Genomic DNA, 12,204 nt, shown 5'->3' on the forward strand with positions numbered 1-12,204 from the left:
TCTGCATTCCTTTTAAGCCTCTCATTAAAGTTAGCTGATAAGAATCACCAGTTCAAACTCTTTACAGCTGTTACCTAACCAATTAAAGGAACCTACGAGCGAGTAACAAGAGCTAGAAATACTTGGAGATATAGTAAGCATATCAGTAATATTGCTGTAGTCCCAGAGGCTGCATTAATTGTACAGGCCTTAATGTTCATTTCTGGTTTGTTTGTTTCCTTCTCACATGGATGGAATTGAGTTTGGCTGTTTGTTTGTCAAACATTCAAATCCAGCAAATATCCATTTCACACTTTATTTTTGTTTGGAGCCATTGCTATTCCTTTTATACATGTAGTCTTGAAGTTTAGATGTAGGCTGGAGTTGTGAGGAATACAAAAGCATCTTTCAGACTCAATTATGATTAAAATTCTAACATGGAGGTTGATTCTCAAAATGTCCTGACATCCTTTTCAGATAAAATTGTATTTTGCCTTTCCATGAAAATGTATTACACTGACCTTATCAATGTCAAATGAACATGTTTACTCCCTTTAAACAGACACAGCGTGGACGCTTCTCCGTGTTTATCTCTCTTTAAAGTGAGAAGTGCACTGTGTATTTTACAGGACCTGATAGAGATCTGGTGGGGGGGGGGGGGGGGGATGATGTACTGTACAGTTCCGAGTTTGTGGTGGTCCATGCAGAATCCAACAATGTTAGTTGGATATGATGGTGAACATTGTTTTGATATTTAGTTACATTAGAAATCCCACATGAAGTCTAATGCGTCAGTCAGTCATTGTAGTGATGCATGTGAACATGTAGAGTAGCAGCAGGTTTAATTTATTGTATATTCATATATCCTGTGTAGCTGTACCTGTATGATAAATGGCTTTAGTGTCAACTAAACCACTGAGAAGGAGATTAGTAGATGGAACAGGACAGAAGTGGAGGTCCTTGATGCACACCCAAGTGTACCTGGTCACAATATCTGGACTCGTCTTCTTACAAATCCATAGATTTCTGAGCATTAGTATACTTTGTCCCTCAATTCTCTCCTCATGAGAGAGTGAATTCCCTGTGACCCTCCCCACCAATGTTCAATTTATGACTAGTCTTGCTCTGAATGGCAAGTTATGCTGAGCAGTGATCCAGTAACAAGAGCGCTCAGGCAGATGAGGGAACACTGGTGAAGACCACAAAAACCCCCCACCAAGGCATTTGTACACTGCACAAGAGAATTTATTTCAATACAACCGAGTAATTACACAACAGTCACCCAGTAGCATTAGAGCCGATTTACACTTCAGGTAAAGGGACAGATTCTCCTGGTACAATGCAGTACAACATGGCCAACATTAGTGCAGGCAGCAGGGCACGTGGTCTACCGTTCGTTACATGGAGACGTGTATTGTGTAACGGCCACATCACCTACAGGAGAGAAAGGAAAACCGGTTCTTATTCATACTACACAGGCGGACATTCGAATTCAGTTCATATGATCCTTGTCCTTAATTGCATATTGGTCATTTCTATCCAACCCTCTCCCTCATCTTCCATGACGGTTTCGGAAGATAACAGGACTGGTTCTTACTGGGCTGGTAGTAGTCGTAGATCTTCACCACAGCTGGCTTCAGGTTCTGCACTGCTATGTCCTGCTGGATAACCAGAGTGTAGGTCTTGGTCTCTCCCTTCTTCAGCTGGGGAAAAGGGAGACCGATGCAGTCACCATACAAAATGATGGGACAAACACCATGGTAACAGTGGCCTCCGACACACACTGTTCATCTTACAAGCAAGTTGATCTGGCGAAAGCCTGTTCTTACCCCGTTCAGGTAGATGACTACGTTTCTCTCCGTTGGATCCACGCGTTTTACAGTGCCTTTCACCTGTAGACACAGGTTCTTTGTGAGCAGACCAGCTAATGCATGATGGGTATTTTCAGTGAGGTCAAAGTTACCTCTGTAGAGCCAGCTACTGGCATCAGTGACCCCTCAACCAGACTGAAGCCAGACAGCAGCTTGACCTCGATGACCACCATGTCCGTCTCAGTCCTGTTACCGTTATACCTGAAAGGTGAATTAAAGCAAAGTCACAGGGTTACATGGACAGACTTTATACATCCAAAGCCATCCTTTCCTCTTGTGCTCTAGTAGAGCTCACCTGACAGTCACAGTGACCCCCACAGACAGGTTTGGGGCACTGCAGTTTGAGCTTGTGTTGACCGCGATACTGAAGGAGGAGAAGTCATTGGGAGGCGGGATGTTGTAGTGCTGGGTGAACTGGAGGAGAAATACAAGTACCCCAGAGTCATTTTTACACCCAAGAAGCTCTTCAAGCATCTCTACACCAAGGGGCACCAGACTGACCTGCACAAACACACAGCCTTGGCCTGATGCCCTGACGTTGTACACCCCAGTCACTTCCTGCAGCTGGATCTGCTGGTACAGCAGTCTGTTGCTCTGGTTCACCGTGAACTGGGTCTTCGAGCCGAGGGGTGACGTCACAGTCACCGCAATGGTGCCTGTTGTACTGTAGGTGGCAGTGCTGTATTTTGCCAGAGCCTGAAGAGCCACTACAGTGTCCTGGGCAGAGAAAAGGGATTCAAAACAGGAGGCATTTCTTCTAGGGTATGGTTTTACACTGATGTCATCCAACAAACAAGAAGGACTAGAGTATTCGCGTTCATTGGTATCTTGCTCCAACCTACTGTACTGGCTAGGATGCATCCCATGAGGAAATGAAAGCACATTTAGCCAATTACAAGTCAAGTACCTTACACACGTGCTCAGGGCAGCGGTGGCTATGGCGCTCTGGATAAGAGCATCCGCAAGAATTAAAAGGTGGCTGTTGAGGTGTAAACATCTCGAGAAACTGAATCAAGCGAGCCAACTATTAGCAGAGCCAAAGATCATACTCACGCCGGGCTACAAAGTGACAATATTTGAGCTGGCGGTGCGAAGGGGGGGCACTACCTGCGTAGACGCGAAACCGCCAAAGGCGTTCTGCTGCTGGCCCAGCCAGCGGACGATGCTGGCACTGTAGCCCAGCTCAAACTGGGGCAGCAGGGGTCCAGAGAGCACAGCCAAGAGCACGTAGGAGGTCGTCTCCACGTCCAGAGAGTCCGTCACCGTCCCAACACGTCCACTGCCCCAGTGCCGCCCATCCACTGAAGGAGACAGAAAAGCACCGAGCCCACTCGGCCAAGATTCTCCGGTAAATACCAGCCAACCATCACCATAATTGCTCTGTATTTATGGACACATGCAGCCTCCAAAACACGCCAGTTCTCAGCCAGATACCAACATCCAGTGAAGGTCAAATTGGGCAAGTCTGACCTGTCACTACGGCTCGCTGGTTCAGGCGGGAGAGCAGGGTTCCTCTCATCACCTGGTCTCCAGCTAGTGTGAAGGTGTAGGAGAGGAGGGCGATGGCATAGGTGGAGTTCACCTGTGCAGAGATGTTCCTCAGGCAGTCCAAACCCTTGGAAACCATGGGGTCCTACCATGGCAAACACAGTAAGGCATGTTCACACAGACTACTAGAGGGAACCGTTTGAGGAAGGGGAGCACTCACTGTCCTCTGGGTGCCCAACTCCAGTAGAGCAGCTGTGACGTACGCCGAGAGGGTCACCTCATCGTTCACTCCACCCTGGGTAAGAGCGCAAAGTCAGCCAGCCGGCTCACAGGAGTGCTGCACCACACATCTGCTGCACTGCAGAGTCCTGACCTGCATGTCCACATGGATGAGGTTGCCCACTGAGGCAAAACAGCCGTTTAGCTGCTGCTTGTTGCCCAGCCAAGTCTTGGCCTGATCGATGACCGTCTGATCGATAAAGATGTATTGCTTTGCGCTTTCGAAAGACTTCATCACGAACGCAGTGAGCCTGAGTACACAGACACCAGGGAGCTTCTGATTTTTATATTCATTCATTTCAATAAGAGCCATCCATAACACGGCCAGGGGTCTGGTGTCATTTGAGAGCTGTACAGGAACCATCTGGTTTGTGCGAGACTGACCAGGTGTTGCCCGAGTTGTCGGAGGTCCCAAAGGCACTGTACGATCCATCCTCATGCTTGTAGGTCAGCTCTCTCTGGTAGCCTGCATCAGTCATGGGGAGAAACAGGCTGCTCGGCTCATGCTGCCAAAAGGTCCAGAATAAACTGCAGAAAATCAAACCACCCCCCCAGGTATCCTGCACACAGTCTGGGAGCCACTGGTGTGTGCCCTCACCACTCAGCAGGAAGGAGGTGGCTTTGCTCCTGATGGCGGGCGTCAGCTGGCCGCTGCTCTCCAAGTACCCCAGGATGAAGATGTCGGGGGCAAAGAGCAGCATGTTCTGTTCACCGCAGCCGTACGGCATGGCCAGCAGGTTGTCCAGGTTCTGCAGCGCATGGCCCATCAGATCTCCTGCAGAGAGAGTCACCAGAATTGTGCGTGTCCATACGCAAGACCTTGTTCAATTCCAAATGAATGGGTGTGTAGCTGCAAGTGTCCTCACCCAGCACAGAGACAAAGGCAGTGGGGGAACCCTGCACAATCACTTTAGGCAACTTCAGTGTAACATTTCTCTCCACAACACCTAGAGGATGGGAAAAGGGCCATCAGAGAGACATCATCTCACTCACCAACCCAAGTGAGAACATTGTTGGACTACAGACCTGCAGGACAGAGGAGCTCATTGTAAGCGTTGGATTGTTTGGTGCCCTCTGCCTGTCAGAGGAAGAAGTAGTATGCAGTCAGAACCACCAGAACAAAACCCTTTAGTCTGCTCAGTATCCTTCTGTCAAGTTAACAGTGAACAACCCCACCCATCACAGTACAGACTACCTGGAACCACACAAAAAAAAAGGGGGGTTTGGTGTGCAAGATATATACACACACACACACCCATCCGACTGAGGAGAATAGCCACCCAACCAAGTTTGGTATTCATATCGTTCCAGCAGTGTTCAAATGCTCAGAAGCGTACAGCTACTGGCAGACTCCAGTAAGGGGAGTTGTGGTTACTGGGGCTCTTCAGGGTGGAGGAGACCCCAATGGAACTCACCTCCACCAGCAGGGTCTGAACCACCGTGTCCATACGTCCTTTCTCCGGCACACCGGTCACCCGATTCCCACACAGTGCAGATGTCTGTACTGCTTCTGCAGTCACTGTGAAGACCACCTCACCTACAATACACCCCCCCAAATTGGGCATTGGAAACGTCAAGCTACTTAATGAAATGCATAATTGTACATCCAGAAAGAGCAGTAACGCTACTCAACACATTTTTGCAAGTTGGAATGTGCCTTCTGAGAAGGCTGCAATAGTGGAACACAAATGAAGAGCATTACTGCTAGACAGCTGTTGCCGCCAACCTCAGCAATTCCACATTCCAATCCGCTTCTTAAATATGTGGATAAAAATACATGTCCAGTCTTCCAATTTCAGCTGACGTCAGACTTACCCAACACGGAGGGCGTGACGACCCACGTGAAGGTCCAGCCGTCGTCAGCACAGAGGCAGTGTGTGTAAATGCAGCTCTTGCAGGGTTGGACTGAGAACTGATTTGAGGATGCCAGCATCACTTGTACCTTTAAACACACATGCAGTGCGTCAGAGCCCAGCACTGTACAACTGCCCCTGCATTCCATGTGGCTCACAGGTACTTCCAGCACAAAACCTCCACACACGAGCCATAAGTGGGGACTCACTGCTCAGTGAACAGTCAAGTAGGAATTACCGTGGGGATAATCAGCTCCTCTGTCCCATAGGGGGATGGAGACACTGGGACCACTTACCATGATGCAGGAGGGGAGGTAGTTGAAGACTGTGGCCTTGAGCGTGAACACCTCTCCACGGACGATGGAGTAGGGCAGGGTCAGGCTCACGAAGAAAGGCTGGAAGGCCGTGAGGTCGACTTTTGGGGCCACGCCAAACCCGACCGGAGATGTACAAAATGCGCCTCCCTCCCACGTGGTGATGGTGTCTGGGACGGTCTCGTTGACCCTAGTAAACCCAGACGTCCTGGTGAGGAGAAGGAAAACTGGTCAGACGAGGCCACTGCATTTGGTGGCAACAGGTTTGAGCCACAGCCCAGTGTACCCACCCCACATAAACAAGGTCCCAGATCCAAGTCTCTGGGAAGTATCTGCGGACCGTGGCGGCTGGTGGGTTTTGGTCTGAGGGAGTCTCACCAGAGCCTACAGGAAGTTCTTTGGCAAAGGCTACGTTTTCAACTGTTGAGAGAATATTTCTTCAATATCGGATACAATATGCATTTCTTCACTCAAAAGGACTTCATGCCACTTACAGCCAAATTTCCACAAAGTCCTGCAGTCAAAGGGCTTTCTTAGGTCAACATTGGTAATGGTCTTGATTCCAGCATCCTGAGAAAAGGGAACAGTGTTTCAAACAACAGCATATATCAACTACAAACCCTGGGTGCCAAAACTATTTCTTACTTTGAAGACATGGTACACATCAACGTTCCCATTGTATGGACCAGGGAAGGCGAGTCTTGCATTTAATAGAGGCTTTGGCAGGCGAGGTGGCATCTCAGAGCAAGGGTAGAAGTCTTCAGTGCCATCTGGGTATCCAGACAACTTGTAGACAGGGAGCAGCTTAAAGACCTAGGATGACATGAGATGCGAGAGTCAGCCATAGGACTCGATGAGCGTTTAACAGCTGCACAACTGTGCAAAATATGAGCCGAGCAAGAGAAAGCATTTGATCCAAGTATTGGTGGGCTGCTGCTGAATTGGAGTTCAACCCTGATCAGGTTAATGCGGGTTCTGGAGAACATCTGCACAAGTGTTGGATCAGAGCTCTGCAGGTGGGTGGCTCAGCTGGAACAGACCTGAGCACCCTGGAGCTTTAGGGCTTCGGTATGAACGTACAGATTCAACGCTGAGCTCCTTGTCCGGGCTGAGCAGCGACAGGCTCCGATCGATGGCCCTCACGGAGCACAGCGAGCCTGGGCGAGCCTTCAGCATCAACTCCACAGAACTCCCGGGCAGCTCCACAGGAGAAGAGAAATTCAGAGACACCTGGGAGACCATGAGAGACTAGTGAGAACCTCAAGCTACACTGTAAATGGATACAGCTTCTTATGAAGTGGAGACCAGCCACGGCAACATTTTACTTCACAAGACCACTAGAACATTGTGACATTCTGACCTCGTTAGCCAGACACAGTTCAACGGGGAAGTCCATGCTGTCGGCTACCACCTCCCCTCTCGGGAGCATGGCGTACACCACTACCTGGACGAGCGGAGACAGAGCACGCACATCCTGGAGGGGCACCACCACTCCTCCTCGGTTCTCTGTTACACACACACAGGACAGTTAGAACACAGCACCTAGAGCAGAAAGGGCATCAGTCCTGGAGCTTCAGAGCCCTCCAGAGTTTCCCAGGCCCAACTTGAGCCCTTTTGTTTCGTCATCTTTCAAATCAAAACGGAAGAATCAGGTGTGCACATCCAACAGTTACAATTGAGCTCTACATCCATTTCAACAGGATGAGGCCGTGTTGTGGCTACAGTGCAAGTGTGCATGGACCTCTCTCTGGTTGTACAGCCACAGAGATGCTTCCTGTCTGCACCATCCTGCCCCGGGACATCACCTGCACACCCAACGGAGATTGTGTTCACAAACGCCTTCCAAAACAGCATGTCCAACAGGACAAGAAATTGGGGGGCGGGAGTCCAAGTTAAAATCAGATTTCTGGAGACCAATATGCTGCAAGTTTGCAAATGGTGACCTGACAGTAGATCGTACCATGTAGAAGAAATCTAGGGAGAGTTGGGTTGGTTCCAGTGCATTGCCCTGTATGATGTACTGAACCAGTGCTGTAGCATGTCCATTACACCTGAACACCTCCAGCGGGCGCTGCAGTGCCAGGAAACTTCTGCTTTGGGAGTAGAAGGGCTGAACCAACAGGTAAGCAAAGAGGTAGTTTGGTGTTCTCATGTTGGCCATATTTCCAAGTGGTTTCTTTTCCTCAAGATATTGGGCCTATTATGAGGAGAAAGAAAAGGGACACATTTAGAAGGGTCAGACAAGGCAAGACATTGATTATGCTTGTAACACTTACAAGAACCCTTTCCAACAAAAGGCGGACTTCACAGACCTCAAGAGAGACGGATTGTGAACCCCATGAACGCGTGTCTAAGGAGAAGGGGGCGACACCGTTGCCATCGGTAACCAACTTCCAGCTTGCGTTTTTGTTCCCAGCATAATTCACAACCAGATACACCGATTCATTCTTCATAGGAGCGGAGTCTGGACCAGTGGCTTTAATCTAAGACGGATTTAAAAAACACCCCCCACCAAACCAACTGTCTGAAACTTGTGCTACATGTTGACCCCTAAACAGCACACAGTTCACGCCAGGTATTGCAAACCATTAAAAAAAAGGACCAGTAATTACCTTTCCTTTGTAGGTCAACCCAAGCCTGAACGTGTCCGGAGCGTCCACAAAGGTGAGAGTGACGATGTCACTTGTAACAGTAGAGCTTCCAGACCCCGACAGGACCACTCCTGTGGTTGAAACACACACCTCTTTCAAACAAATGTCTGCATTCACTTGGACCATTTTGCAAGTAAAGAAAACCTTTTCAAATATTCAGTCACTTATTTTTAAAGCCATTAAGGGGTCAGAGAGTGGGAAAACCTCACCTGTCCCATATTCCTCCAGTTCAGCATCAACATTAATAATGTCTTCATATCGTGTATCATTCAGTGCAAAGTCACTCAGGTCAACGATGTAGGACCCGCAGCCTGTCCTGTCAGTCTAGAGTAAATATGGACCAGACAGAGTTCAGAAACACTGTAGAACAATTACTGCCCAAGAAAATACCCAAACAGATCGTTCAGGTACCTTTTCCCTCATATGAAATTTCGCCAATGATTCTTCACATTATACCTAGAAGTCTCAGCTTCTGTACTAAACCCATTTTAACACATGGCCACCTCCATGGGGCATAAACTGCTTCACTTGAGGACTACAAAGCAATCTGAGGAAGTCTCAATACTTATGAAGGGAGCTTTCCTTTCTTTTGTACGATTTGCTACTTTTTGGTGGCAAAAGTCTCTTTAAAAACAATGAAGGTTAAATGACTAGACGTTTCTTAGAAGCTTCTCAATACCATCTGCAGGAACAGGTGACCAAGTGGACCAACCTTCATGGTAAAAGTTCTACAGATGTCTGGGAGCTGTGCAGGGCCTGGCGCAAACCACCAGTATCCGTAACTTCTGCGGCAGACCACGGCAGTCGCAGACCCCATCACTGGTTTCCCATAAGTATACCTACAGCCAGGGTGGAGGTTGTGGAGTAAGGAATACATAATGTTGCGCCAGGTGGTTCAGTCTCAAGGTTTAAATGGCTCTTACTTTGCACACACTTTGAGCGTGACCTTAGTGTCCAGAACGGTTATGACTGGAGGAAGCTCTATGGTTACTTCAAACTTTGGCAGCACTATGGGGGAGGGGTTTCAAAATATTAAACCCACATCAAACCTTTGCCTTACTTCATTAAAGAATTCTTAAGATGAGCCCCTCAAGACAAGTTAAACATACTGTCCCAAACACTGATCATTAAATCCCAACTGAAAACCGTGCTGCGCCTGACCATATTTCTTGATTTCAAAGTCTTGCGTGATTGGTTCATTCCCCTCATTCCAGGCAGTGATGACATAGAATCCCTCTGCAGCCTCGGGGCTTACGGGATACGACAGATCCAGGAAGCCGCTGGATGTGGACATGTTCAGCCACTGACCAATACGGTTGGAGTTGGGGTCCTACAGACAGCAGCAGCATGCAATGATCCTCAAATATACTATGAGCAAAGAATTTCCATAGCAACCAGGACACAGTTCCAGAATCAGTAAATACATACAGAGTGATGATGCATATTGCACACTTCATACCTGCAGCTCCACTGTTGAGAACTGAGAGAGAGAGAGAGAGAGAGAGAGAGAAAGAGAGAGATAGACACACACTTCACATCAGTGGCATACACTGCTGCAACAGTCCTTTTATTTTATGGAACAACTTGAAAAACTGCACATTTCACTCCCTTACCATCCCATTGTAGGTGAGGAAGTTGGAATCCAGAGACACTATCCGGATTTTCACTGTAGAGAGAAAGACAGCATCAATACTGCTGACCCTCCAAACACTCAGAAAGAGACCGGTTTAGATCCATGGCTGTCGAGTTCCCCCTGCACCTCCTTTAGGAAACCCCAGTCCAAAACCACCAACAATACCTGTCTGTCCTGGTTTGTACAAGGGTTTGTCTGTTGCAATGATGGTCAGCTGAGCAGGAGGTTTTATGAGGATCTTTGTTGTCCCATTTAGGAATGTAGTTTTCCCTTTTACCTCAAAGACAATGGATGCTTCTGTATCTATGCTTACAGCAGGAACCTGTTTAATGAAGAAAGAAACTAGCAAAGTGAACCCAGAAAACCTCTTCTAATCTGATGTGCAGATACAGAGGGTCTCTGATATTCCTCAATCACCCACATGTGTGCTTGTACAAGCAACTTACACAGAGAACATGTTCAAAAAACAGACCAAAACTACAAAAGGAATGAGAGATGTAAACTGGGATAAAATTGGGACACAAGCCAAGTCAAAAGACCTTTCTAGTAAAGGCTCCATTTTCACATGGGGCTCTGCTTGATAAAAACCAGTTTCTTTGTGGCTTTAATATGTTGTAGACAGTGAGGGTACGGACCTTAAAGGAAACACACTGGTAGTGGTCTTGGCTTACAACAGTCTGGCTCAGAAGAGTCTTGCTGGTTTGCCCGTGTTCCAGAGTCACATGTAACAATAAGCTTTTTTGGGCGGTGTGGACATGGACACACAGTGTCTCAGTACTGCCCCCTACAGGCTGGGAATTGGCAGTCAACAGGTAAATCCTGAAGGGGAACAGAGATAAAACCAGTTGACATACGGTTGATTAGAAAGACCTAAATCCACACTGCCCGTCCATGGAAACCATTAAATAGGCCTCCAATTTTTGTATAGCAACTTGCATAATATCTGTATTATTGTCATCATCCAATTACTCATGAAACCTGGCACAAGTGAAAAATACAGCAAAACTGAGAATTGGGGGGGGTTTTTGTTTTGTTTTTGTGGCATGCATTTTAATCCATCATGTTGGCCCAAAGTAAACAAATAGGCAATCCTATAAATAATACAGACAAATTTAGAGACCTACAGCTTACTTTAAACCAACAAATACTACCACAAATGTAACAAACACAGATATGAGAGAAAGAATAAACACTCATACGTGTCATTAGAGAAAAAGGCAACAGCCCTGTGGAGGAGCAGAAGCACAGTGGCAAACACCACAGAGAGCTGCATCCTGACCGCAACTCCACCACCACCAGACAATCAGACCGCCTGGGAGCTCATGCTATAAATAATAAGCCCCTCCCCTTCACGGGGGAAAAGTCTTTGAGCCCTGCCCTAGCTACTGCGCCACTTATCAAATAACCTATCAGTTCGGTCAAAGTTTGAGTTAATTGGGTTGGAGCATTTAGCGTCACTCTCACAGCCTATCCACGACTGAATTTCTCCTCAATGTTGTCATTCAATGACAAAAAACCCAAATCTACTCAACGAGGTACTGATTAGGCTATCTACTAAACCAAATCTATTTAATGAGGTACTGATGAGGCGATCTCCTAAACCAAATCGGTTTAACGAGCAATGTGCGAGACGGGTGGAGCGCATACTAATATGCACGAAGGCTTCGATGAAACGAGTCGTTTCACCACATGTTGATTTCTGAACTATTTCTGAGTCAAAACAGTAGTATTGTGTTTTTTAAAAATGAATGAATTTGTTTTAGTCAAGGTCTGAAAACATTATCTTTTTTTGTTCTTTTGTTATAAATGTTCTATGTGATAATGTTTGATAGCAGTAGCTCAGTGGTCGAGGTTACTTGTAAATGGAACATTGCTGGTTCACTGCCAAATTGCCTCTGTTGGGCCCCTGAGCAAGGCCCTTAACTCGCCATTGCTCAAGCTGTACTCAGTCATAATTGTAAGTTGCTTTGGATAAAAGTGTCAGCTAAATGTATCTGTTGGCCGTTAGAATTGTTCTTTTTACTCAAACACATACAAAACTAGAGAAAGTGATTATTTTGCAGATTGTTTTGTCAGTTTGTGTGTGTTGTTCTTTTGTTATCCTTTTCAGTTCTTCACTTGTGTTAATAAGAATAA

At 47.1% G+C, this 12,204-nt stretch overlaps 2 protein-coding genes and 1 long non-coding RNA gene across 3 annotated transcripts; all 3 read right to left on the reverse strand.

Moving 5' to 3' along the window:
* Positions 1 to 1,215: 1,215 nt before the first annotated feature.
* On the reverse strand, positions 1,216 to 6,541 carry LOC145652608 (alpha-2-macroglobulin-like protein 1). Its single transcript, XM_081703522.1, has 20 exons — positions 6,430 to 6,541; positions 6,279 to 6,354; positions 6,075 to 6,204; positions 5,767 to 5,992; positions 5,433 to 5,559; positions 5,033 to 5,154; positions 4,644 to 4,695; positions 4,484 to 4,564; positions 4,216 to 4,392; positions 4,002 to 4,083; positions 3,712 to 3,868; positions 3,559 to 3,633; positions 3,321 to 3,483; positions 2,958 to 3,151; positions 2,352 to 2,567; positions 2,146 to 2,264; positions 1,943 to 2,051; positions 1,809 to 1,871; positions 1,577 to 1,682; positions 1,216 to 1,413 (listed from the first exon to the last, which is right to left on the reverse strand). Exons 1-20 carry the CDS (start codon positions 6,520 to 6,522, stop codon positions 1,367 to 1,369), a joined length of 2,415 nt encoding a protein of 804 aa, XP_081559648.1. The 5' UTR covers positions 6,523 to 6,541; the 3' UTR covers positions 1,216 to 1,366.
* Positions 6,542 to 8,441: 1,900 nt separating this feature from the next.
* On the reverse strand, positions 8,442 to 9,268 carry LOC145652609 (uncharacterized). Its single transcript, XR_014118884.1, has 3 exons — positions 9,148 to 9,268; positions 8,645 to 8,759; positions 8,442 to 8,506 (listed from the first exon to the last, which is right to left on the reverse strand). It is a non-coding gene; the product is annotated as an uncharacterized LOC145652609 (long non-coding RNA).
* An 86-nt stretch (positions 9,269 to 9,354) lies between these two features.
* LOC145652700 (alpha-2-macroglobulin-like) lies at positions 9,355 to 11,341 on the reverse strand. Its single transcript, XM_081703823.1, has 7 exons — positions 11,268 to 11,341; positions 10,704 to 10,887; positions 10,234 to 10,390; positions 10,049 to 10,101; positions 9,895 to 9,915; positions 9,597 to 9,765; positions 9,355 to 9,443 (listed from the first exon to the last, which is right to left on the reverse strand). Exons 1-7 carry the CDS (start codon positions 11,339 to 11,341, stop codon positions 9,355 to 9,357), a joined length of 747 nt encoding a protein of 248 aa, XP_081559949.1.
* Between the last annotated feature and the right edge of the window lie 863 nt (positions 11,342 to 12,204).

The sequence above is a fragment of the Electrophorus electricus genome, chromosome 20, assembly GCF_041902795.1.
Source record: "Electrophorus electricus isolate QZ-2024a chromosome 20, ASM4190279v1, whole genome shotgun sequence".
Taxonomy (NCBI): Eukaryota; Metazoa; Chordata; class Actinopteri; order Gymnotiformes; family Gymnotidae; genus Electrophorus; species Electrophorus electricus.

Bases quoted from the DNA above. Each gene is read 5' to 3' on its own strand.
- LOC145652608 (XM_081703522.1), bottom strand. From the start codon at position 6,522: ATGCCACCTCGCCTGCCAAAGCCTCTATTAAATGCAAGACTCGCCTTC. The intron at 6,205-6,278 runs GTAAGTGGCATG...TTCTCTCAACAG, and splicing joins GACTTTGTGGAAATTTGGCT to TTGAAAACGTAGCCTTTGCC. The intron at 5,993-6,074 runs GTGGGTACACTG...TCTCCTCACCAG, and splicing joins TGGGACCTTGTTTATGTGGG to GACGTCTGGGTTTACTAGGG.
- LOC145652700 (XM_081703823.1), bottom strand. From the start codon at position 11,341: ATGCAGCTCTCTGTGGTGTTTGCCACTGTGCTTCTGCTCCTCCACAGG. The intron at 10,888-11,267 runs GTATGAGTGTTT...GTTCCCCTTCAG, and splicing joins GCCTTTTTCTCTAATGACAC to GATTTACCTGTTGACTGCCA. The intron at 9,766-9,894 runs GTATGAAGTGTG...TGCTGTCTGTAG, and splicing joins TCTCAACAGTGGAGCTGCAG to GACCCCAACTCCAACCGTAT.